General features: G+C 40.8%; 1 protein-coding gene across 6 annotated transcripts in view; it reads right to left on the bottom strand.

The window, feature by feature from the left end:
• The window catches only part of LOC128700201 (sodium/hydrogen exchanger 9B2), a 98,960-nt gene that overhangs the window by 7,759 nt on the left and 65,227 nt on the right, over positions 1 to 25,974 (bottom strand). For all 6 annotated transcript variants that reach the window (XM_070100749.1, XM_070100750.1, XM_070100747.1 and 3 more), the window contains 5 exons: positions 25,797 to 25,880; positions 12,093 to 12,176; positions 11,322 to 11,486; positions 9,389 to 9,466; positions 3,628 to 9,111 (listed from right to left, as the gene is read on the bottom strand). In XM_070100749.1, coding sequence (XP_069956850.1) covers positions 8,974 to 9,111; positions 9,389 to 9,466; positions 11,322 to 11,486; positions 12,093 to 12,176; positions 25,797 to 25,880 — 549 coding nt within the window. In that variant the 3' untranslated portion in view covers positions 3,628 to 8,973. The remainder of the gene's footprint in view (positions 1 to 3,627; positions 9,112 to 9,388; positions 9,467 to 11,321; positions 11,487 to 12,092; positions 12,177 to 25,796; positions 25,881 to 25,974) is intronic.

The raw sequence follows: 25,974 nt of genomic DNA, 5'->3' as shown, positions 1-25,974 counted from the left end.
GGTACCTGCCCCATGCAGCGCGTTTCAAACGTACTGCACGAGCACAAGCAGGAGACCACCAAGGCACGCATTTCTGAGAATGCCTGCCCGAAGTTTGGGGTATAGAATGAGAAGCTGCGGTGAAAACGGAGGACGAGAAGAGGTGTAAAAGCTCATCGATGGAGGACGAAGAAGGAACCTCTTTAAAAACAGTCAGGTGTGAGTAAAGGTTCCAATTTGCCCGATTAAATTGCCAGCGTGGGGTGCGAAGAGGTGGCGAATATGAAGGGGAAGTAAGAATGATTGGGAAATGATCACTGTCATGTAAGTCCGGGAGAACAGACCAAGTAAAGTCTAATGCGGCGGAGGAAGAGCAAACTGAGAGATCGATGCAAGAGAGAGTATGAGTCCGAGGATCAAAATGGGTGTGAGTACCTGTATTTAAAACATGGAGGGGGTGGGTGGCAAGAAAAGCCTCTAACTGAATTCCACGGGAATCACAGTGAGACCCTCCCCAGAGGAAATGGTGGGCATTAAAATCACCAAGTAACAGAATCGGTGGCGGTAATGACGAAACAAGGAAGGCAAAATCCGGAATAGATAATGCCCGAGAAGGAGAGAGATATAAAGAACAGAGCGTATACCACCTATGTAAGTGGATACGGGCTGCTGTGTAATGCAGCGAAGTATGAATAAATAGCTGATGGTACGGAATATCAGTGCGGAGAAGAAGGGCACTTTCATTAAAGGTCCCATCAGGAAAAGGATCTGAAGAATACAATAAATTATAGCCTGAGATGTGAGAAATAACAGCAGAGTGTAATTTTGGTTCCTGTAAGCAAACACCAACAGGGGCAAACTGGGAGAGTAACATCTGAAGCTCACCCCGATTACCCCTGAGGCCGCGTATATTCCACTGTAAAAAGGCCATGATTGGCAATGATAAAGATACTTGAAATCCGCAGGTAAGGGTTCCTACGGACTAGAAGGGTTAGAAAAGTCCACATGCGGAGGCAGTGGAAAATGTTCAAGCAGCGAAGGAACGGTGCGCTGTGAAGAAAGGAGTTGCGCAGATGGAGCAGAGGAGAGAGAAAGAGCGGAAGGTGGATCAGTGTCCATTGATGGTTTGGTCTCTGCAATATATTCAGAGATTGCTTCAAGTGTTTCGGAATTCAGAGATGTCGTATGGGAGACAATATTGGGAATGGTAGGGGGAGGATGAGTAAAGATTGGAACTGTATTGGACTGTACCAAGGTAGGGGGGGGGCGAAAGGGTGGAGGGAACTGGAGAAGCGTGGCAGGGGACAGAAGAGACAGGAATCTGGGAGGTGGCAGAAGAGGAAGAAACTTGGGAGGGAACAGGGGAGGAAGGTACATTACGAGGAGGAGGGTGAACCTCTGCACTTGTAACTGAGCCAGTGAGAGGGGAAGAACTAGGGACAGAGACAGGGAGGGTAAAATGAGGAGGTGGAAGATGGGTAGGAGGTGTTACCGGACCTTTTTTTGACTTTTGAGAAGTAGAGGGACGATTGGGAAGAGGTGTCGTACGAGGTCTCGTCGATACTGAGGCTTGTAAGAGAGAACTCGAAGAAGCGAGATTAGACTGAGGCGTTGAGGTAGGGACGTCTGAGCCGAGGACAGCAAAAGGATTAGATACAGGAGTGATTATGGGAGAGGTAACCACAGAGGTGGGTGTAGAAGATGGGATACCAGAAGTGGGGGGACGTTTTGAAACACGGGAATAAGAAACACGTGGGAGTCTCCCTTGGAGGCGGAGATGAGAAACTGCCATGGCATAAGGGAGACCTTCTGTCTCTTTGAGGTAACGGATTTCCCGCTCGTTTAAATAGACCTGACAACGGCGAGAGTACGAAGGGTGAGCCTCATGACAGTTAAGGCAAGAGGGAGATCGATTGCAAGACGTATTAGAATGGTCATCGGCACCACAGACTGGGCATTCGGCGATAGATCTGCAATATTTCGCTGGATGGCCAAATCGCCAGCAATTTCTACACTGTTGTGGTGTAGGGATCACCTTTCGAACTTGTAACCGATGTCCTGCTATATAAACGGAGGATGGGAGTTCTCGGCTGTCAAAAGTTAAACGAGCCACATTGCTAGGGTATCGTCTCCGCCCACGGGCAGGAAGAACGTAAGTGTCTACCTTGAGGATTGGGAGATCTTGGAGTTCCAGCTGTTCTAGAATGTCGGTGCCACATGTCTGGAAATTTTGTTGAACTATGGTATGGGGCAGAATAACGGTACCACTACAAGAATTGAGGGAATGATGTTTTTCAAGGGTGACAGGAACAGTATCTATATGGGAAAGACGAGAGAGCTCACGAGCCTGGGTAGCATTCTGTACGGTAATGATGCGCGTACCGCTCTTAAGAGCATGAAAAGAAATATCTTTACCAACATGGCGTAGGAGTGCCTTGCCAATACTATGGTCAGAAAGATAGGCAGTAGAGGAAGTTGGTCGTAAAGTGAAGAATTTAGTCCACTGTTCAGTCTGAAACTGAGCGTGGAAAGGTAGTGAAGGACGTGTCGATCGTTTCTGAGAAGAACGAGAAGGTGAAGGTGGAGAAGTATCATCAGCAGGTAATTGTCGTTGACGTTTAGGCGTGGGACCAGAGTTGGTCCGACGTGGAACGGGTCGGCGATTTGAAAATTGCCGCACCGTAGAGGGAGAGGCCGGAAGCATAGTCAGAGGAGAGCGAAGGTCTGATAAATCGAAGGAGTCAGTCGAGGCCTCAGTACCTGAAGCGGGTGAGGAAACAGCACCGGCAATAGGTACAGAGGCATGAGGAATGTCTGAAGAGTGGTCCAAAGACGAGGCGGGGTCAGAACGGGGTGCGGTATCAAGAAGGGGCCCGGGGGTACCAGGTTCATGGACTAGGGCTGCCATGGTTAGGTTACTTCTTTCTTTTTGTTTTTAAGAAAAAAAAAGAAAGAAGAAAAGAAAATAAAAATAAAAAAAAAGAAAAAAAAAAGGGGGGACCGGGGAGGGATAGTTCCTAGGAGGAATGAAAGGGCCAGAAATCTCCCTCCGCGCCCAAGAGGACTCGACACCGCTAGTAGCGCAGATGCAGCATGGAACCCGTGCCATACCCTACCCTTCATGCCAGTAAACCAGCAATCTGGGATAGCAACCTCACATCTGCCGAGCTACCTCGGTGGACAAAAGAGAGGGCGGCCGGATATCCGCCACAAAGCATACCTCCTTCAGCCACCACCCCCGGAATCCGAAAGGTGGCTTCCAGAGATACACCCGTCGCCCAAAAGACACCCAAAGCTACTCCGGGATACCGGAGAGGGATCGGGACATCCCCAGGCAATCCAGATTCCACGGCAAACTACGCCACCGCCAAGAAACCTCAACGGAATGGGATGGACCCCGGTGTCCTTTCCCCTACCTAGGAACTAGCGCGCCTGTGAGAGAAATCACGAAGGCTAAAAAGAGGAAGGGCAAAAGGGAGGGATGAGGAGGAGGAGGAGGAATGGAAAAAGGGGAGGATGGGGAGGATGGGATAGGGGAGGGGAGAATGGGGGGTAATTAGGTTCGGTCTGAGGATGAAGACCGACAGGGCTAATTCCTCAGACCAAGAGCCTCTTCACCACACCAAGGAGCCCCCCTTGAAGAGGTACCTCTGGCAAGATAGTGATATTGTGAATGATAAAATTTTCTTTTTTGGGTCACATTGCCTTGGTGGGAGACTGCAAGTGTGCTAAAAAAATCAGCATTGAAGATTTGAAGCCAATCAGATGAGGCATTCACAAGTTATTGCATGGAGACTATCATATAATGAAGTAACTACCTTTTTTTCAGTGGGGGAAGACATTAAATAGTAAGGGAGGCTGTGGGACTCGTTATACAGTATTTTGTGGTAGACAGATAGTATCTGCATCACTTCTCTCATATAATTTTATACACCTACCATCCGACTTACGACCACTCGACTTACGACCGTGTTTTTTATGCCAAATTTCTGGGAAATAAACAACTATTTGTGTTGTACACAGTGTTTATCCTAAACCTTACAGTATAAAATACAGTACTAACAACATAAAAAGTAAAGTAAAACATGAAATACCAAAATAAAACAATAAAATAAAGTTATTACAAAATTTTTTTGTTGATATTCAGTAGTAAAGTTCGACTTACGACCATTTCGACTTACGACCGGTTTCTCGGAACCGAACTCGGTCGTAAGTCGGATGGTAGGTGTATTTGTGAAATTCTTCACAGCATTTTTGGTGAAATTCATTAGTTGACTGTAACTTTCATTGCTACTACCTATGTCACTATACACAGGAATCTTCTTAATCTGACTCACATTACCGAGTCTCGGTAACATGGTATCACATGGGGTACTGGTCTTGTGTAGTCCCATAGTTCAATACTCCATCATAATGCACATGGGCCAGGATTCTTTTCTAGGGGATACAAGGTTAAGCACAACCCCAGAAGTTGTTTGAAAGTCTAAAATATCAAGCTGTGGAAATTTAAGTGTATTACTAGGATTTGGAGTGTGAGCAAGGGACCTCTGAACAAGGGATTCAGAAAAACCAGTTAAGAGAAACCGAGTCCTGGAGGTGGGAAGGGCAGTGCCTGCACTCTGAGGCCACTTTATATGATACACCTGCTAGTTAATGTTGCAGCACCTCAATGCCTGAAAGCATGCAGTATTGGTCAACAAGCAGTTGTTAATCAGACTGAACTTCAGAAAGGGGAAGAAATGTCATCTAAGTGACTTTGACCATGGAATGACTGTTGGTGTCAGATGGCACAGATTGAGTATCTCAGCAACTGCTGATCTCATGGGATTTTCACACACACATGGTGTAAAAGAATACAAAACATTCAATGAGCAGCAGTTCTGTGGGTGAAAATGCCTTGTTAATGAGAGAGAGGTCAGAGGAGAATGGCTAGACTGGTTCAAGTTGACAGGCAGGTAACAGTACAAAACTAACTATGCATTATAATAGTGCTTTGCAGAAGAGCAGATGCTCTTCTGCAATGCACAACACATCGAATCTTGAAGTGGATTGGGTACAGCAGCAGACCACACCGCGTTTTCCATTCCTGTCAGCTAAGAACAGGAAACTGAGGCTACAAAGGGCACAAGCTCACCAAAACGGGAGGGCTGAAGATTAGAAAAACATTGCTTGGTCTGACAAATCATGATTTTTGCTGTAACATACAGATGGTAGGGTCAGAATTTGGCATAAAGTGGTAAGGGAGATTCGCAGCATGAGTGTGAAGCCAACAAATCTGCAGCCACTGCGTGAGGCTATCATGCCAACATGGATCAGGATCTCTTAAGAATGTTTCCAGTACCTTGAATCCATGCCAATAGGAATTCAGGCTGTTCTGGGGGCAATGAGGGGAAGGGATGCCCTGCCCATTATAAGAAGGGTGTACCTAATACAGTAGCCACTGAGTGTATACGAGGCACTGCACAGCAGAGAAGCAGCACCACCAAATTCAAAGAATGAAGAAAAACAGAAATGTAGGGGAGACTGGAACTACAAAGCTCAAGTTACCATACTTTGTTATGAAGCCCTGAGCCTAACTTACAGATACAAAAAGACACTATCTACACATTCCCACAAACAGACAAAACATTAAGGAATCTATTCAGTCACTAATCTGGATTTTGGCCATCATGGCACTTATTCTTTTCTGCCATGCAATGCCTCTCATATTATGTATTAAGTTATGCCCAGTTTAAAGGTTTAATGCCTCATTTTTAAGTTCTAATGTGTAACTAAGGATTTTTACAAGTTGGAGACCTCTTGTATTACACGTAGTCAGCATATGCACCAACACACACAGCCAGGAATGAAGTATGGCTGATGGACAGATTAACAGATTCCAATAAACCAGTTACTAAGCTCACAGAACACAAGTACAGGGTATTCTGCTTTGAGCTCGCTTAAATATTGTCCAACGTATAACAAAATACATATACATGTACTCTGACTGTATAAAGTTTCTTGTAGTTATGATAATAACCTACATGCATCTTCTGTACAGTATGCCAGCTGATGTCATGAATAATCATCTTCATAAAAATCTCCAGACAAAAATTACACAACATAAAAGACTTGATCCAACAAATTTTAGAAAAACTACACAAATTCTGCAAATTACAATGACTACTTATATCACTGTAATTTAGAGTATATACAAAGTTAGTACAAATAACAGTCTATCAATAATTGCAGTTATCATAAATCTTTGTACATATTGTATATAGCTATCAAAACACATAAATAGAGATTAGCTTGTAATAGCCTATAATTATATGAAAATTATAATAAACATTAAAAATAAACAGTGGATAGTCACAGCATAAAGTACAAATATTTACAATAATCATAAAGGGTTGTTTAGTACAGTAATGCATTAATTATATACACACGTAGTACATACAAGAGACGGCCGGCTTGTTGGGGAGAGAAACAAAAATATAAATGGTGTCTTTAAATGAGAATTCTGCCTTTACATTAGATAGTACAATATTTTATAATGATCATTAATGATAAAATGAACTGATAACAAAAAAAAAAAATCAACTTTGATAAAACAGAATGCCAAAACTAGCATGAATAAATTGCAAACTAACAACATGTTAAACCCTAGGTGCTGCATTGAGAAAATGAGCAGGCCAGGAAAAACGTGGATATAGAGTTTCCTATGAGTGGAGGGATTTTGACATAAGGATGAATTATGGAACTGCAGAGAAAACCCTGTGGAGCAAGTTTCTGATCAGCTTAATGGTTGCAATAAGAGTAACCAGCATCAAGGCAAATATAAAATTAACTCTCAGAAAATTCCAAAAGTATTAGTCTGGACATTCTATGTATTAGGATAATCATTTCTGAAGAGCGACTCCAGATAATCCTTTTTCCCCATAGAACAGTTAATGTACAACATCACCAGTAACTGCAGAGAAGCTAAATGTATCACTGCAGAGCAGCTAAAGTTTTAAGTATTGCTATGGCCATATGAAGATTGGTTTAGGTCAGATTTACAGAGGATGGACAGATTTTGGTAACCACCTAGAAAACCACACATTAATAGGGTACATATCTGTTCATTAGAAAAAATATATAATTAAGCTTTAATTGTAAAAAAAAAAAAAGACTAACTTTAAGAATAACACGTACTATAGTATGTGGAATTAAGAATTTAAAAATGTTTGGTGTTGGTAAGCATATGCTCACAGGCATGTGCACCAAGAAATTAGTGAAGAAATAATGTAGTACAGTGTTGGGAGTTCTGTAGCTTTTACAGGCACTGAAATCTTGGACATAAAAGCTGATGTTGATTTGTTTCAAAGCAATGTAGAAACCATCACCCAAATAAAGAAAAGTGAATTACTTTATTAGGGGTATGTTATGTTAATGGTCCTAGGTATCATTGCCTCTAGTCTGGTTTTAGACCAGGCCTCATGAATTGTAGAGGAAACATTATAGGAACAACAACTATTAAGGAACACAGAAGAGCAAAACTCTGAGTACCATACACTGAATTTAAGTAGCAATTAGTAAGATTTATCTACAGCCTTACAGTATATTCATGACAGAAAGAAAAGAGTAAAATGTCAGTTGACATTGAAAGTGCCTGATTTAAAAAATATTCAGAATCTTTGGAAAATAACAGTGAAAGGCCTTATGTATACTACATGGCCATAATTGATGTTTTAATGTTTCACAGATTCTTTGGAAAATGAAGCAGAGGCTTCATTACATATAATGCATGACAAAATTTCAGAGAATGTACTTGAATTTATAGGTGCCATAAACATATTGATAAATATTAAGTACAGTATTCCTAAGCTAAACTTTACATTATACAGATTAACTGTATTGTCTAGGAGAAATTATTAATTACATAAAATTTACAGAAAATTAAAAAAGATTGCATTGCAGTGTTGTATGCATCTACTGAGCAAAATATTATTTCAAAAGATGTCCAAAGACACACTGGAAGCTGCCTCACACTTTATGACAGTTTACCTGCAAAAGCACTGTAAACCTTATCCAGCAAATTTCTTTACAGCATAAAATTCAGAATAAAAACTTACGAAAATATAAAAATGCTCAAGTTTAGTCTCCATAGCATATAATAGAAAATGGTGCTAGATATATTGTTAAAGTACAGTATTACGAGCATTTTGACATCTCATACTGGTAAAACAGATATATAAAAGAGGGTTAGAATTTTGAAAAGGTTAAAGTGGTCAATCTATTTCAACTTTATTTTGTGATTTGGACTGCCTAACCCCTTAATCAATCATTAAATAATAAACTGATTATCTAGCTGTTACATATTAAATATTTAAAAGGGGGCAAGCACTCTCAACTCCTTTGAGAAAGTATTGATAATAAATTTATAAAATTGTACTACTGTTCGGAAATGTTTGTAGCTATGCAGATTGTTGTGAACTGTTTAGGCAATGATGATACTCTATTAGGAGTCTGAATGTAAACAGTGTATCACTTACAACAGTGAAAAATGGGCTTTTGTTTCGACAACTTTTCATTTCTTCTGCACAATGTGCCTTTTCTTCAGTGTAGTATTAGGAATTTTCTTTCAGTTAATTATGTATATAATATATATACATGTACATCATTCACACAATTACACACAAATGGCAGTCTGTTATACATATGAAAATGTATTTATAAGTTTTTTTATCAAATCAGCTTTTATCACAATAAAAGAATCTACTTTAATCTCTATGAAATTTAATAGTGCACTACATTCCAAAAATTTTTTTTTAAAAGATACTTATTGCCTATAAAAACTATGTAAAGCAACAGCCAAAAATAAATTAACAGAGAGACAATTTACTAGTAAATATATTGTTAGTCCAATAAAAGATAGTGGTAAGAACATACAAAAGTCTCATTTCCATCTTAACCCCTCAACGATAAACATGTTTAAAAAAAAAATATTAAAATTACTTTCCCAAAAAATTCTTACACAGTAGCTTCAGGATCACTCATTAATGATAGATTTGGCAATTTTTTGGCGAGGAACCTTGGACCTGTGAGTTTGATTGCTGCGGCTCCCAAAGGTGCAGTCACTAGTATCACCATGACAGCTATAGTAACAATCTGTAAAATATAACTACTGAACAACACTTTCTGTATACAGTACTATCCTTACTCTAGTCAAGTTTCATCTATGAGAGAGCAATAACAAGAGCTACATTCATATTGTGGGCTCGGAGGATGCAAACCTTTAACTGGATCCTAACTGTCACTCTTGTAAATGTGGTTGTGTAATTTAGGGAGTTTAAGCTGAAGCCCATCTGTACATTAAAAACCTTTTTATACTATGTTTATTTGGAAACAAAAATATTTCAAGGCAGTTGTAAACATTTTTATTTACCTTCTCGCCTCGTATTATATCTTCATCCTCGCCATTATGAAGTCGTACATAATCTAGAGCTTGAGATCCAATGGCAGCCTAAAAATAGCAAAGTGAAAAAACTTATTTTGTATCCTTAACTAGACAGCAGCAAAAGAAAAACTATAAACAATGAATGCTATGACTGGAAACTTTTGAAGTATAAGAGGATCTCAGTTGGACATTAAAATATATAGCTACTTACATTTCATGTTTGTCTCACAGAATTTCACACATTATTATTTTTTATTATTATCACACCGGCCGATTCCCACCAAGGCAGGGTGGCCCGAAAAAGAAAAACTTTCACCATCATTCACTCCATCACTGTTTTGCCAGAAGGGTGCTTTACACTACAGTTTTTAAACTGCAACATTAACACCCCTCCTTCAGAGTGCAGGCACTGTACTTCCCATCTCCAGGACTCAAGTCTGGCCTGCCGGTTTCCCTGAACCCCTTCATAAATGTTACTTTGCTCACACTCCAACAGCACGTCAAGTATTAAAAACCATTTGTCTCCATTCACTCCTATCAAACACGCTCACGCATGCCTGCTGGAAGTCCAAGCCCCTCGCACACAAAACCTCCTTTACCCCCTCCCTCCAACCTTTCCTAGGCCGACCCCTACCCCGCCTTCCTTCCACTACAGACTGATACACTCTTGAAGTCACTCTGTTTCGCTCCATTCTCTCTACATGTCCGAACCACCTCAACAACCCTTCCTCAGCCCTCTGGACAACAGTTTTGGTAATCCCGCACCTCCTCCTAACTTCCAAACTACGAATTCTCTGCATTATATTCACACCACACATTGCCCTCAGACATGACAACTCCACTGCCTCCAGCCTTCTCCTCGCTGCAACACTCATCACCCATGCACCATCCATCACACATACAATGAATATTATGTTAAGGAATATGCAACAAAAAGTGTCAAGAGAAAGTTTACAAGAAAAAACTAAGGCAATTGCTATAATCCTGCCAGACACAATGTTTGTTTTTCAATATGTTAGTTATCTCTCACTAATGCAGGGTGACCCAAAAAAAGAAAGAAACACTTTCACCATCATCTTTGCAGAGGCACCCATTGAAATTTGGTAGTCTTTATCCATAGACAAAAGCTGTAATCGGAGATTTTATTTAGATGATGTTTTCCCTGTGCAGCAGATTTTCTAAGTCTGATCAAACCTGAAAAAAAACTGCTAAACAAGAGAAATATTAACTAAATAAAGCTTTTAACTGCTGCTTGTGTGTCTTTATCAACTAAAATTTGCTGACATTCCCATACCATCTAATTTTTTTTTTTTAACATGCTGGCTGCCTCCCACCGAGGAAGGGTGACCTGAAAAGGAAACACTTTCACCATCATTCACACTACCACTGTGTTGCCAGAAGCACACAGATACAACAGTTATTCAGATTACTAACCACAAAGGGTTAATAACTCAACAAAGCCAAGCAGTGTGATTAAGATTTGTTTGGGATCCTAAATTTATTGATACATTCTTTGAAATGGTTTCAGGCCACACCAGTGGAAGATCATTCTTGCATAAACTGCAACTGCATATCACACTGAGTAAAACCCATTATTCATGGTATTACTTAATTACTTCTCAGCCGAGTTATGCTTTACAACATCTCTGACATTTCTAAGTACTGAATTGTGACTAGACCGCAGCAATCACTACTCTCGTGAAGAACTGGTAGCATAAACGAATCAGACTACTTGAGAGTATTTGTTTATGAAGATGATGATTGTATTGTCCAGGAGAGGTCAAGGCATTTTACCATACAAACAGAAATTCGGAATTTGAGAGATTAATCCCAATACCTTAATATCTAAATTTTCTAGAATTCAGAATATAATAACTTTGAATATGAGCCATATTATAAACAACCTTTCCAATACACCTACCTGAACAGTAGCCTTGGGAAGCCATGCAATGGCAATGAACAAACGCTCCCATATGGTGAAAGCAGCTCCCATCACTACAACAAATGAGGTAAGAATTCTGAAGGAAAGGCTGATTACAACAGCCAATAGACCCCAGCCAATAGTATCAGGGTCTATTGCTGCAACCTGCGGGAAAGACAGGCATTCTAAGTGCAATATGCCAATAATTAAAACTTTTTTTTTTCTCAACAAGTCAGCCGTCACCCACCGAGGCAAGGTGACCCAAAAAGAAAGAAAATCCCCAAAAAGAAAATACTTTCATCATCATTCAGCACTTTCACCTCACCCATACATAATCACTGTAAAAAACTCCAGATCGATGCATTTGACACTTACAGTTAAATAAAATAACATGAAATATTGAGATTTTGGGCAATTTTTTCCTTAAAATGCAGTTTAAAGAATGAATCTGATCAAAAATTATGATAATTTACGTTTTTACAAAATAAAAAATTACAACACTCTTCACAGTTGCAAAATTTATATCATTGAATACATGCCATTACTAATGAACTAGCAAAACGAAGATGAAGCATCAGCAAACATTACAAGCTCCCCGCAATACACCCATTAAATACACTATTGCTTAATTACTGTATATGATACATTTTTTGTGCATATATTTAAACTGTAGCAGCTAAGCAAAGGAATGCTAACTTTTAATTCTAGGAATTTCATTTACAAAATACAGTACCAGAACCTAAATGTATCAAATATTTTAAGGTATCTTACATCAATTTCCGTTCCAATTAAAGCAAAGAGCATTGGCTGGAAGATCTTCCACACAAACCGGTAGTAAACACCTACATCAGGGTCCTGTAGAATGAGGAAAACATGAATATTTTCATAATTTTATATATAATAAACATTCACTAGAAGTTAATGAAATGCTACAATTGTCAATGAAATGACTAAAATTACTGGGTTATAAATCTGGAAGGGAAAGGAGAAGGGGTAGGGGTCATTGCAGGAATGGATGGAGGTTGAAAGTTTTATATGGCAGGAGCTTGAAAATACAGAAAGCATATGCTTAGACTGGAGGAAATACACTAAAAGTGATTTTTAGTATTTGACATCTTATGGGAGTATAAATAAGGTAACATTTATGAAGGGATTCAGGGAAACTTATTAGATACACTTGAGTACTGGAAGTGGGAAATCCTGTGCCTGCACTCTGCAGGACGGTCATCTGAATTGTAATGTCTGTGTACTTCTGACAAGACAGCTTTTTTTTTTTTTTTACACAATTGAATTTACAGGCTATTAGCCATTATTCTACCTAAGCTCAAAGGAGAGAGAAGCTTCTCTCTCCTATGTGTGGGTTATTTGATTATTATACCTATCTCAGCTCATTTCAAAGCACAGCCCTATCGAATCAAATCGAATCGAAGATGACGAGAGCTGTCGTGAGATGAGAAGGAAGAAGGATAAGGAAGGATGGAAATAACTGGAAAAGGATGGGAAGGAGGGGAAGAGGAGGAATCGAGGCAAGTGGCCCAACCACTTTGGGACATGTGGTACCGAATTACTGAAGGCGCAGATGGAGAGGCTTGAATGATGTCGTTACTTGGCTCACTAGGAGAGGATGGCGAAGGCAGTGGCAGGAGCTGAGAGTGTCAGAAGGCAGCAAGCAGGATGAGTTGGTTATTCTCTTGATCCGCTTTTCATTGCATTGAATTTTGTTCTAGAGAGTTGTATCACAAGTATGGGAGAGCTGTAGAAAAGTTCATTGGTTTGGAGTTGGTGGATTATCTGGTTGATGGTAGGGAATGGCTTTTCGTCGCTGCTGTACTTTGCAGTGTTGTTTTGGAGATGTTGGATGAGTTCTAGGCGAGTCATTGATCTGGGGTATTGCGTCACGGTGAAGAACGAGAGTCCTTTGTGTTTAATGCTTAGTGATCCAGGTAGTGGACGTGAGGGAGGTGGAGAAGGCGGTGGTGGAGTTGACGAAGGTGGTGTTGATGGCAGAGGTAGGGTAGGATCTTGGTTGGTCATGGTGTGACAAGCCAATCGACGAATAGCAGGCGTGGTGCTGTCTTGGATGTTGTCAGGTGAATGCTGACTGGAGGATTCAGAAGAGGATGCATCGTCGTTATCAATTATTAATTCCGTCATGTCATCTGGCGCTTCAAAACTGACGATCTTCGGGATTATTTTCAAAATCTCAGCTGATGGTGGACTTGCAGGGAAGTTAAATGATGGCATGTTAAGTGCAAGAAGTTCATTAATAGTCGTGTTGAAAGAGCAAGGTTTTGCAGCATTTTGCATGTGAGCAAACATCATGCAGTAATAGAATTTGGTAGAGATATCATCAGGTGGAGGTTTGGTAGTGAGAGGTGGTGGAGACAACTGTTGAGTGGCTTGTATAATCTTGGATGTTGTTGATTGAATCTTTACATTTGCAGCATATGAAGGAGAGGTTCCAGATGACTTCTTAGTTTCTTCCTTCAGTTTCTTAGAGAGGATATCCTTACACACTGGACATTTGGCTGCAAGAGTATGGTGGTCACTCTTACAGTTGATGCAAGTGGGAGCAGCAGTGGAAGTGCAAGAATGAAAATCATGACCTGCAGACCCACAGGTGGAACATATCTTGTTCTTCACGTGGCAGTCGGCAGTAGAGTGACTGTACGAGTAGCATGTCCAATATGGTGTTATGTAAGTGAAGCGTTCAGGCTCAATCTGACAAGGGTTGATGTAGTAGTAAGAGATGGCCAGGCCATCAGAGTGCTCTGGTCGCCATGGTAACGTCTAGAAACGTGACCTTGAGCATCGAGGAAGCGTTGGGGATCTTCACAACAGAGTCAATCTTGGCCCAAGTGTTGAGGTCTTCAACTAACACCCAGGTACAAACTTACTGCTAAGTGAACACAGGCAACAGGTGTAAGGAAACACGTCCAACATTTCCACCTGTACCTGGGCTCAGTTTGTGAGCTGAGGGTGCTACCAACCGAGCCACGGGACTACTGAATGAATGATGATGAATGTGTTTCCCTTTGTTGAGTCACCCTATCTCGGTGGATGGATGATGGTAAGTGAGATTAACAAAAAAAAAAAAAAAAAAAAAAAAGATAAAAGATAAGTGCACTTCTGTTTCAGAAAGAGATCAATAGTACATTTATCTGTATGTCATCTGAAACCAGCACAGTGTAAAAAAAAAAAAAAAAAAAAAAAAAATTAGACCTGTAACTGAGACCTTTCTCCATGTGGGTATTAGATCACATTGACTATATGTTTATGCACTCCTGTTATTATAACTATCTAGATGTTTAATTCCTTGTTCCTTGACATTGTTCCTTTTCACATGTAAAAATTGTACTGAAAAGTTTGTGTGCATATTCATAAAAAAAAAAAAAAAAAAAAAAAAAAAAAAAAAAAAAAAAAAAAAAAAAAGTTGAGTATTTGTATACATACTCTGTGGCACTCGACGTATGCTCAAGGCATATTCCTTGAAGGAAAAGAAGGAGAAGATGTAAACTAGAAAGAGAAAGGCACTCCCTATACAGGCGAAGGCAAAGAATAACAGAGCAGCTTAACCCTTAAACTGTCCAAACGTAGACCTACGTATTTTCAACATTTGAAAGTATGTAAAAAAGCGTAGATCTTCTTTTTGTTTTTTTTTACATTTGAAAACGTGTAAAAAACTTTGATCTAGGTTTTTTTTGTTATATTTGAAAATATGTAAATAAACATAGATCTACTTTTGGAGCACTACGCATTTGAACATATATCTGTTTGGACAGTTTAAGGGTTAGAGACCAATATACTATCTGTAATACATAGGGAGACACTGGTCAGAGAAACAGCAAACGTGTAACTAAAGTTAAAGGAATCTTACAGGAGCCAAGAAATGCAGGAAGAACTAAAAGCCATAAATGAAAATGAAAGAAACCCAAAATATTTCTTTTCTTTGCCATATCATTCGGAGTGTGGAAATTAGGAAAAGGTGTGGAGTTAATAAAAGTATTAGTCAGAGGGCAGAAGAGGGGTTGTTGAGGTGGTTTGGTCATTTAGAGAGAATGGATCAAAGTAGAATGATATGGAAAGCATATAAATCTATAGGGGAAGGAAGGCGAAGTAGGGGTCGTCCTCGAAAGGGTTGGAGAGAGGGGGTAAAGGAGGTTTTGTGGGCAAGGGGCTTGGACTTCCAGCAAGCGTGCGTGAGCGTGTTAGATAGGAGTGAATGGAGACGAATAGTACTTGGGACCTGACGATCTGTTGGAGTGTGAGCAGGGTAATATTTAGTGAAGGGATTCAGGGAAACCGGTTATTTTCATATAGTCGGACTTGAGTCCTGGAAATGGGAAGTACAATGCCTGCACTTTAAAGGAGGAGTTTGGGATATTGGCAGTTTGGAGGGATATGTTGTGTATCTTTATACGTATATGCTTCTAAACTTGTATTCTGAGCACCTCTGCAAAAACAGTGATTATGTGTGAGTGTGGTGAAAGTGCTGAATGATGATGAAAGCATTTTCTTTTTGGGGATTTTCTTTCTTTTTTGGGTCACCCTGCCTCGGTGGGAGATGGCCGACTTGTTGAAAAAAAACAAAAATCAAAGTTGAGAACAACATCCAGCATTGGGCCCCTACTTAAACAAGATGAGTCCTACACAGATGACAGCAAGGAAATGAGTGAGCTACTTAAGTCCCAATATGGCTCAGTTTTTAGCAAGCTGCTAACTAGACTGAGAGTTGAAGACCTAAATGAATTTTTTATGAGAGAGACAGAATTTGAAAAGACAATAAATGAATGCCCATGCACTCTGCCCCAGGCCCAGACTCATGGAACTCTGTGTTCATCAAGAACTGCAAGAAGCCCCTATCATGTGCTTTTACCATCCTATGGAGAGGGAGCATGGACACAGGGGCCATCCCACAGCTGCTAAAAACAACAGACATAGCCCCACTCCACAAAGGGAGCAGTTAAGTAATAGCAAAGAACTATAGACTGATAGCACTAACGTCTTATTTAAAAATCTTTGAAAGGGTTCTCAGAAGCAAGACTGCCACCCATCGAGATACCCATCAGTTACACAACCCAGGGCAACATGGGTTTAGAGCAGGTCACTCCTGTCTGTCTTAACTACTGGACCACTATGACAAGGTCCTGGAAGCTCAAGAAGGCAAACAGAATGCAGATGTAATATATGCACTTTGCAAAAGCCTTTGACAAGTGTCACTATGGAGTAATAGCACACAAAATGCATGATAAAGGAATAACAGGAAAAGTTGGTAGATGGATCTATAATTTTCTAACAAATAGAACACAAAGAGTAGTAGTAAACAGAGTAAAGTAGTAAACAGAGTAAAGGTGGCTACGGTGAAAAGCTCTGTTCCACAAGGCACAGTACTTGCTCCCATCCTGTTCCTCATCCTCATATCTGACATAAACAGGGATATAAGCCACAGCACCGTGTCTTCCTTTGCAGATGACACCCGAATTTGCATGACAGTGTTCTCCATTGAAGACACCGCCAGACTCCAGGCGGACATCAACCAAATCTGCAAATGGGCTGCAGAAAACAATATGAAGTTCAATGATGAGAAATTTCAATTACTCCGATATGGAAAACGTGAGGACATAAAAAATATATCGGAGTATAAAACAAATTCCAACCACACAATAGAGCAAAAAACTAATGTAAAAGACCTGGGAGTGATCATATCAGAGGATCTCACCTTCAAAGACCATAACATTGTATCAATCGCATCTGCTAGAAAAATGACAGGATGGATAATGAGAGCCTTCAAAACTAGGGATGCCAAACCCATGATGACACTCTTAAGAACATAAGAACATAAGAACGAAGGAACACTGCAGAAGGCCTACTGGCCCATGCGAGGCAGGTCCAAGTCCCTACCGGCTTAAGCCAATGCACCCAACCTAGTCAGGTCAGGTCACATTGACTCAAGGGAGGAACACGGCAACCGACCCGTTAGCACAAGCTATCAGGTCTAACTCACACCCACCCACATCTACTCATGTATTTATCCAACCTATTTTTAAAGCTACACAACGTTCTGGCCTCTATAACGGTACTTGGGAGTTTGTTCCACTCATCCACAACTCTATTACCAAACCAGTACTTTCCTATATCCCTCCTGAATCTGAATTTTTCCAACTTAAAACCATTGCTGCGAGTCCTGTCTAGGCTAGATATTATCAGCACACTATTTACATCCCCTTTATTTATTCCTGTCTTCCACTTATAAACCTCAATCATATCCCCCCTAATTCTACGTCTTTCTAGAGAGTGCAGTTTCAGGGCCCTTAGTCTATCCTCATAGGGAAGGTTTCTGATACATGGGATCATCTTTGTCATCCTCCTTTGTACATTTTCCAGAGAATTTATATCCATTCTGTAATACGGTGACCAAAACTGTGCAGCATAATCTAAATGAGGCCTAACCAAGGATGTATAGAGTTGAAGAACAACCTGAGGACTCCTATTATTTATGCTTCTTGATATGAAGCCAAGGATTCTATTAGCTTTATTGCGAACACTTATGCACTGTTGTCTTGGTTTCAGATTACTGCTAACCAGAACTCCTAAATCTTTTTCGCAATCCGTAATATTAAGATCTACATTATTTAGTTTATATGTGGCATGGTTATTGTCCTGTCCAACATTTAGAACTTTGCATTTGTCTATATTAAACTGCATCTGCCACTTCTCCGACCACTGCATCAGTCTATTCAAATCTTCCTGGAGTGCTCGAATGTCCTCGTCAGAATGAATTCGACGGCCTATTTTGGTGTCATCGGCAAACTTGCCGATGTCGCTCTTTATGCCCTCATCTATGTCGTTTATGTAGATTGTGAACAGCAGGGGGCCCAACACTGACCCCTGTGGAACACCGCTCGTGACGCTTCCCCACTCTGATTTCTCCCCATTTATGCAAACTCTCTGCTGCCTATTTGTCAACCATGCCTCTATCCAGGAAAAAATTTCTCCTCCTATTCCATGTGCTTTAATTTTCCTCAATAGTCTCTGATGTGGGACCCTGTCAAAAGCCTTACTGAAGTCCATATACACAATATCATATTCGTTACCATGATCTACCTCCTCAAATACCTTAGTGAAAAAAGTTAATAAATTCGTAAGGCAGGAACGTCCCTTTGTAAAACCATGCTGAGATTCGTTGATTAATTTATGCTTTTCAAGGTGGCTACGAACTGCCTCGGCAATTATTGATTCCATAAATTTTCCCACTATGGAGGTTAGGCTTATTGGTCTATAGTTCGAAGCTAAGGACCTGTCACCTGTTTTGAAAATAGGTATCACATTTGCCATTTTCCACTTATCTGGCACCATGCCAGTTTGTAGTGATATGTTGAAAAGATTAGCCAAAGGTGTGCTAAGCTCCTCTTTACATTCCTTTAGAACCCTTGCATACAGTTCATCAGGGCCTGGGGATTTGTTAGGTTTTAATTTATCTATTTGCCTAAGGACCATGTCACTTGTGACCCTAATAGTGCACAGTTTATTATCGTCCTGTTCTACATAATTTATCATTACTGGAATATCACTGGTATCCTCCTGTGTAAAAACTGAGAGGAAGTATGTGTTAAAAATTCTACACATTTCCTTATCACTGTCAGTGAGCTGACCCGAGGAACTTTTGAGTGGGCCTATCTTGTCCCTGATCTTACTTCTGTATACCTGAAAGAATCCTTTTGGGTTAGTCTTCGATTCTCTTGCAACTTTAACCTCATAATCTCTTTTTGCTTTTCTAATTCCCTTTTTTATTTCTCTCTTTAACTGAATATATCGATTTCTTAATTGCCCCTCTCCTCTTTTGATTTGCCTATATATGCCTCTCTTTTGACCAATCAGATATTTTAATCTATTGTTCATCCATTTAGGATCATTTTTGTTTGATCTGATTTCCCTATTTGGAACATAATTTGACTGAGCAGCTAGAACTATGCCCTGGAAAGCATCATATCGGCAACCATCACCACCTACCTGACCCCTAGTCAGGTCATTCCAGTTCAGCCCACCTAAGTAATTTTTCAGTCCTATGAAATCAGCCAAGCGAAAGTCAGGGACGGAGACTTGATTGCCATTATTAGGGGAATTCCATGATATGTTAAAACTGAGTGATTTGTGATCACTCTCCCCAAGCTCATCATTAACCTCAAGATTATTAATTAGTGTTTCCCTACTGGCAAGAACCAAGTCAAGGAGGTTATTTCCCCTAGTTGGCTCTGTCACAAACTGTTTTAAAAAACAATCCTGGATCGTATCAAGAAAGTCACCCGACTCTAAATTTCCTGTCAAATTGCTCCAGTCAATCTGTCTATAGTTGAAATCTCCCATTAGCACAACATTTTCGTATGTAGATGCCTTACGAATTTCGTCCCATAGAAGTTTACTGCACTCCCTATCAAGATTTGGGGCCCTGTAAATCACACCCAAAATTAGTTTTTCTCGGCCCTCGAGAAGCTGTAACCAAACAGATTCAGTGGCTGACGCTTCTAATTTAATATCTTGTCTAACACAACAATTTAAATTGTCTCTGACATACATCGCTACTCCACCACCTTTCCTGTTGACCCTGTCAGTGTGGAATAATTTATAGCCTTGTATGTGACATTCAGATGGCATCTCTCTATCTTTCAGATTGAGCCAGGTCTCTGTTATAGCAATAATATCTATGTTTCCTGCACTTGCAATTAATCTTAGCTCATCTATCTTATTTCTAACACTCCTGCTATTAGTATAGTAAACCTTAAGGGAGCTAGTCCCTTGCTGCCCTCTGCTGTCCCCCTTTGTTTTCTGACCTGTTCTATTGTCTTTATTTATAACTTCATGCTGAATGCCTTTTATACATTTACTGTTTCCAACCCTAGTGTTGCAACCTGCTTGTTTCCCACACACACCCATACCTCTATCTTCCATCAGTTTAAAATCATAGGCATTTCACCAATGGCCTTCTCAATCGAGTCTGCAAGTGCTACCACCCCTGCCCCAGAGAGATGAACCCCATCCCTTGCATACATATCATGTTTGCCATAAAAGTTGTTCCAGTTGTCAATGAATGGGATTGCAAGTTCCTTGCAGTATCTGTCTAGCCAGCAATTTACACCAATTGCCCTAGACAACCATTCATTTCCTACTCCCCTTCTAGGCAAGATGCTACATATGATTGGGATCCCTCCCTTAGACTTAATGAAATCTATAGCTGACCTGTACTTATCTAGCAGCTCTTCTCTCCTACCCTTCCCAATATCATTTCCACCAGCACTGAGACAGATAATGGGCTTGTTCCCATTACCTGACATGATATTATCCAGTCTGTTGACAATGTCCCCAACACCAGCTCCAGGGAAGCACACTCTATCTCTCATCTTCTTATTCCTATTACAAAAAGCACGGTCAACATATCTTACCTGAGAGTCACCAACCACAAGAATGCGCTTACCTTCATTAGCAGGGGCAGTAGTACCCTTACCTTCACTGGCCACTGAAGTACATTCATCCTGGAGAACAGAGAAGCGATTTCCTACCTTCAGATCTTCACTCTTAACTTTCCTTACTCTGATGCGCCTCCCATTACTGTGAACAACTCGCCACTTGTAGCAGGTGCTGGGCTGCACCTCACTGCTGGTACCCGTTGCTACCTCCCCACCTACAGCCTCCTCACAGTGAGAGACAGACTGCACCTCACTGCTAGAAGCCTCATTCCCCACATCTCCAACCACCTCACACTCTCTCCCAGGCCCATTGAGGTGGACCTTCAGCCTCCTAATCTCCTCCTGGAGAAGCAAGACCTCCTCCTTCAACTCTCCAAACTCAGTTTTTAAAACACTGCAGAAGCAAGCCATGCTTTGTAACCGTCCACGCTAATCCCCAAAGCAGCTCAGGGTCTGTGACCTCACGTGACGACTGACCACTGAACACTGACGACTGACCACTGAACACTGACGACTGACCACTGAACACTGACGACTGACCAGGTCGCTTGTTTTATCTAGGCTAGAATATTGCTGCACACTAACAGCACTTTTCAAGGCAGGTGAAATTGCTGACCTAGAAAATGTACAGAGAACCTTTACAGCATACATAACCGCGGTAAAACACCTCAATTACTGGGAACGCTTGAAGTTCCTGAACCTGTACTCCCAAGAAGGCAGGCGGGAGAGATACATGATTTTATACACTTGGAAAATCCTAGAGGGATTAATACTAAACTTGCATACAAAAATCACTCCCTATGAAAGCAAAAGACTTGGCAGATGATGCAACATCCCTCCAATGAAAAGCAGCAGTGCGACTTGGCAGACGATGCAGCATCCCTCCAATGAAAAGCAGGAGTGCGACTTGGCAGACGATGCAACATCCCTCCAATGAAAAGCAGGGGTGCGGCTTGGCAGATGATGCAACATCCCTCCAATGAAAAGCAGGGGTGCCACTAGCATGATAAGAGACAATACAATAAGTGTCACGGGCCCAAAACTGTTCAACTGCCTCCCAGCATACATAAGGGGGATTATCAATAGACCCCTGGCAGTCTTCAAGAAGGCGCTGGATAGGCACCAGCTGGGCTGCGGTTTGTACATTGGGTTGCATGCGGCCAACAGTAACAGCCTGGTTGATCAGGCCTAATCTATCATGAGGCCTGGTCACAGACCGGGCTGTGGGGGTGTTGACCCCCAAAACCCTCTCCAGGTATACAATATTGATCACCAGAAGTGATGTTTCCATGATCATTAGTAGTCTTATCATTAGAAAGAGCAAGCCCATGTTTGTGAGTAATTAACTGATTTCAAAGTGCACCCATTGGATGATGTAAGATGGAAACTTAATGTATTCACAATATTTTCATATTATACATTAAATGGTATACAGCTAGCCCTCCACTTTCACGAGCTTTGAACACTCACGAATGCCCAGCCGCCCAATCATATTTACCAAACAAATGTGAGAAAACAGTACTACCCTACTACCCTCCCTCTTATCCCCTCAACCGGCAGCCCGCCACTCACTCTGTCATTGTCCAGTTACTGTTCGCGTCGGTCATGTCCAGTTACTGTTCGTGTCCTACCATACACGTGTGTTTGTGTGGTGGTGCAAGTATGGCCCCCAAGTGAGCAGCAAAGCACTATTGATGAGCCAACCCCTAAGCATTCAAAGAAAGTCATGAATCTGAAGAAGGTGAAATTGCTAGACAAGTGTAGAGCAGGTTATTTGAGCAATTCTGCCATTGGAAAATTATTTAATGTAAACAAAAGTACAGTGTGCTCTGTCAAGAAAAATGAGGTGAAGATAAGGGTGGCACTAGCATCTACTGCTCCTCCCTCAGCCAAGGAAGTGTCGTAAGTAAGAAACAGTGCGATGTCTAAGACGGAACCAGCATTATCTGAGTGGATTTCAGACCAAAATAGAAAAGGAAATCCCATGGACAGCAATGCAATTGATGCTAAGGGAAAGACTTTGTATGATATGTTGGCTAGTGATGAGGCTAGCACCAGTGCAGAACCAGGATGTCCTACCATCACCCATCCTGACTTTCTAGCAAGTAAAGGATGGTTTGATAAATTTAAGAGTTGATTCTCCCTGCACAACCTGACAATGAGTGGAGAATCAGGTTTGGCAGATCATGTTTCAGCAGCTGCATTCCCTGGTACTTTGAAAAAAATCATTGATGAGAAGGGATACAGGCCTGAGCAGGTGTGGAATATGGATGAAACAGCCCTGTATTGGAAGTAGATGCCTGCCAGGACCTACATCACCGAGGAGGAGAAGAGAGTGCCAGAGTGTGTGTGTGTGTGTGATTTTGTTGGATTTGGTTCTCAGGATGAGGTTAACAAAGCCGTGAGGAAGACTGTGGAGTTAGAAAGGCTAGTTGGTGGTGAAGGGTTCGAGGACATGCAGGAGGGTGAGGCGAGAGAACCTGGTTGAAGACTATGCACTGGGCCTAAATGATGAAAGAACTGCTGGAGATTGTGCAGGCAGAGGGTGAGGATGAAGAAGAGAAGTGTTGCTGAGGCCAATCAACCTCAAGCCCTCACCCTTGAAAAACTAGGGCAGGCGATGAGAATGACTGCATGGCTCAAACAATTTTTTTACGACACAGACCCATCGATGCTGAGGGCTTTGAAGGTAATGAGCAACATTGATACGAGCATAATTCCCTACAAAACTCTGTTAGTAGATACGAAGAGGAAACAGTCTCAGTTGCCCATCACAATGTTCTCCACAAGGAAGCCTGCCACTACCCCTACGGCCTCACCGAACCTCAACCCGTGGCAGAATCTGACCCTGTTGCTAACTCTGACTCCAGTGATGTTGGCAGTGAAGTTAGAATCCACATACTACTCATCATGCCATGTAGTTACACTCCATATAATCACCTCCATTCAACTGCCATCAGTAACTGCATGGCTATCATCACCATAATCATCGTCATTGTCATCATCATTACAAGTCGTCTGAGTTTGTCTGCCTAACCTTATGAGTGGTCAGTGTTTTGTTTGTTCATTATTTGTTATTAAACCATAACTTGTATATATAACCTAGGTAGTAGGTTGGTAGACAGCAACCGCCCAGGGAGGTACTACTGTCCTGCCAAGCGAGTGTAAAACGGAAATCTGTAATTGTTTTACATGATGGTAGGATTGCTGGTCTTTTTTTGTCTCATAACCATGCAAGATTTCAGGTACGTCTTGCTACTTCTACTTACACTTAGGTCACACTGCACATACATGTACAAGCATATATATATACATACCCCTCTGGGTTTTCTTCTATTTTCTTTCTAGTTCTTGTTTTTGTCTATTTCCTCTCATCTCCATGGGGAAGTGGAACAGAATTCTTCCTCCGTAAGCCATGTGTGTCGTAAGAGGCGACTAAAATGTCGGGAGCAAGGGGCTTGCAACCCCTTCTCCTGTATATATTACTAAATTTAAAAGGCGAAACTTTCGTTTTTCCTTTTGGGCCACCCCACCTCAGTGGGATATGGCTGGTACGTTGAAAGAAAGAAAGAACCATGCAAGATTTCAGGTACGTCTTGCTACTTCTACCTACACTTAGGTCACACTACACATACATGTACAAGCATGTATATATACACACCCCTCTGGGTTTTCTGCTATTTTCTTTCTAGTTCTTGTTCTTGTTTATTTCCTCTTATTTCCATGGGGAAGTGGAACAGAATTCTTCCTCCGTAAGCCATGTGTGTCATAAGAGGCAACTAAAATGCCGGGAGCAAGGGGCTAGTAACCCTTTCTCCTGTATATATTACTAATTGTAAAAGGAGAAACTTCTGTTTTTTCTTTTGGGCCACCCCGCCTCAGTGGAATATGGCCGGTGTGTTGAAAGAATTTGTATACACAATATTTTACCATGTTTTCATGTTTTTTATGATTGTTCGTGGTTCAATGGGTTAAGGAAGCAGTATTGTTAGGCTAAGTAAGTGCTATTATTACATTTCCCTTTAATATATTTGCGCATTAAAACATTCGTAAATGCTACAATACAGTATTATTATATTTCCCTACAACATACGTATTTGTGCTATGTCTCCAGGATTGATTCATCCCTGCAATCAATTGATCAAGCCTGCAGTGCAAGGAAAACATATCATCAATAAAGATTTCTAGTGATGCAAATGTGTTTTACTCATCATGAGTATTAATCATAAGTGAATTTAGATGTGGGTAAATTTTGCAGGGAATTTGTGTTCAAGACCTGGGTACAGAAAAGCGGCTGCATTTATTTAGATCTGGCTCACACCGAAAAGTATCTGAAGGCTCACTAAGCATTTAATCCCAGCAATATATTGCAAATATTTCAGAGGGGACTCATTAGTTGACCTGGATTATTTACAAAAATAGACATGTCACCACAAGCCCTACGAAGACCTATGTAGACTAGTGACAAATAGCAGTGGGCATGTCTGTGTGAATCAGGCAAGTATACAGTAATCTTTACAAATTACATATCTATATTAGAGAATTTTGCAAATGTGTTTACTATGTGGTACATCGTAATAGCTTTTAAAATTTGTTTTTACATTTCTTTTGTGATAGCACAAATTCTAAAATTGAAAACCACAAAACTGTACTGAAAATGTGTTTATTGAATTTTCCCCTGTCCAATCTCTCTGTTTCTATTTAATGAACTGTGTATTCTTTCTTATGAATCTCAATACATATTAACAAAACTAATACTGTGGTAAAGTTTCACTCTCCAAGAGCTTTGTCAAGCTGGTAAAGACTAATACTCCTTACACAAACTGCTACTTTACTGATGTCTTACTAAGATTTTTATGGATATTGTAAAAATGTTTTGATATGATGTGAATTGAACTAAAGAGAAAGGCAAAAGGTAAGAGGAACAGAAGAAGGATGGACTGCACAAGCTGCCATAATGTATATCTCCAGCAAGCACAGATAACATAATATACAAACCCAATCCTGCACCTACCTCCTTGCCTGGTCTACGCCAGCCTAAACCAGCAACGAAAGCAAAAGCCAATACTGCTATTGGCCCAGAACTTTCCAATCCAACCTGGAATGATAACCTTAATATGAAAAGATAAATTCTGAAAAAGTAAAATTCAGAGACTTTACAAACTACACAAGATAGTAAATAACAAGAATAA

This window comes from Cherax quadricarinatus, chromosome 74 (genome assembly GCF_038502225.1).
Source record: "Cherax quadricarinatus isolate ZL_2023a chromosome 74, ASM3850222v1, whole genome shotgun sequence".
NCBI classification, from domain to species: domain Eukaryota; kingdom Metazoa; phylum Arthropoda; class Malacostraca; order Decapoda; family Parastacidae; genus Cherax; species Cherax quadricarinatus.
Note: the sequence above shows the minus strand (reverse complement) of the source record. Positions and strands in the feature narration are given on the sequence as shown.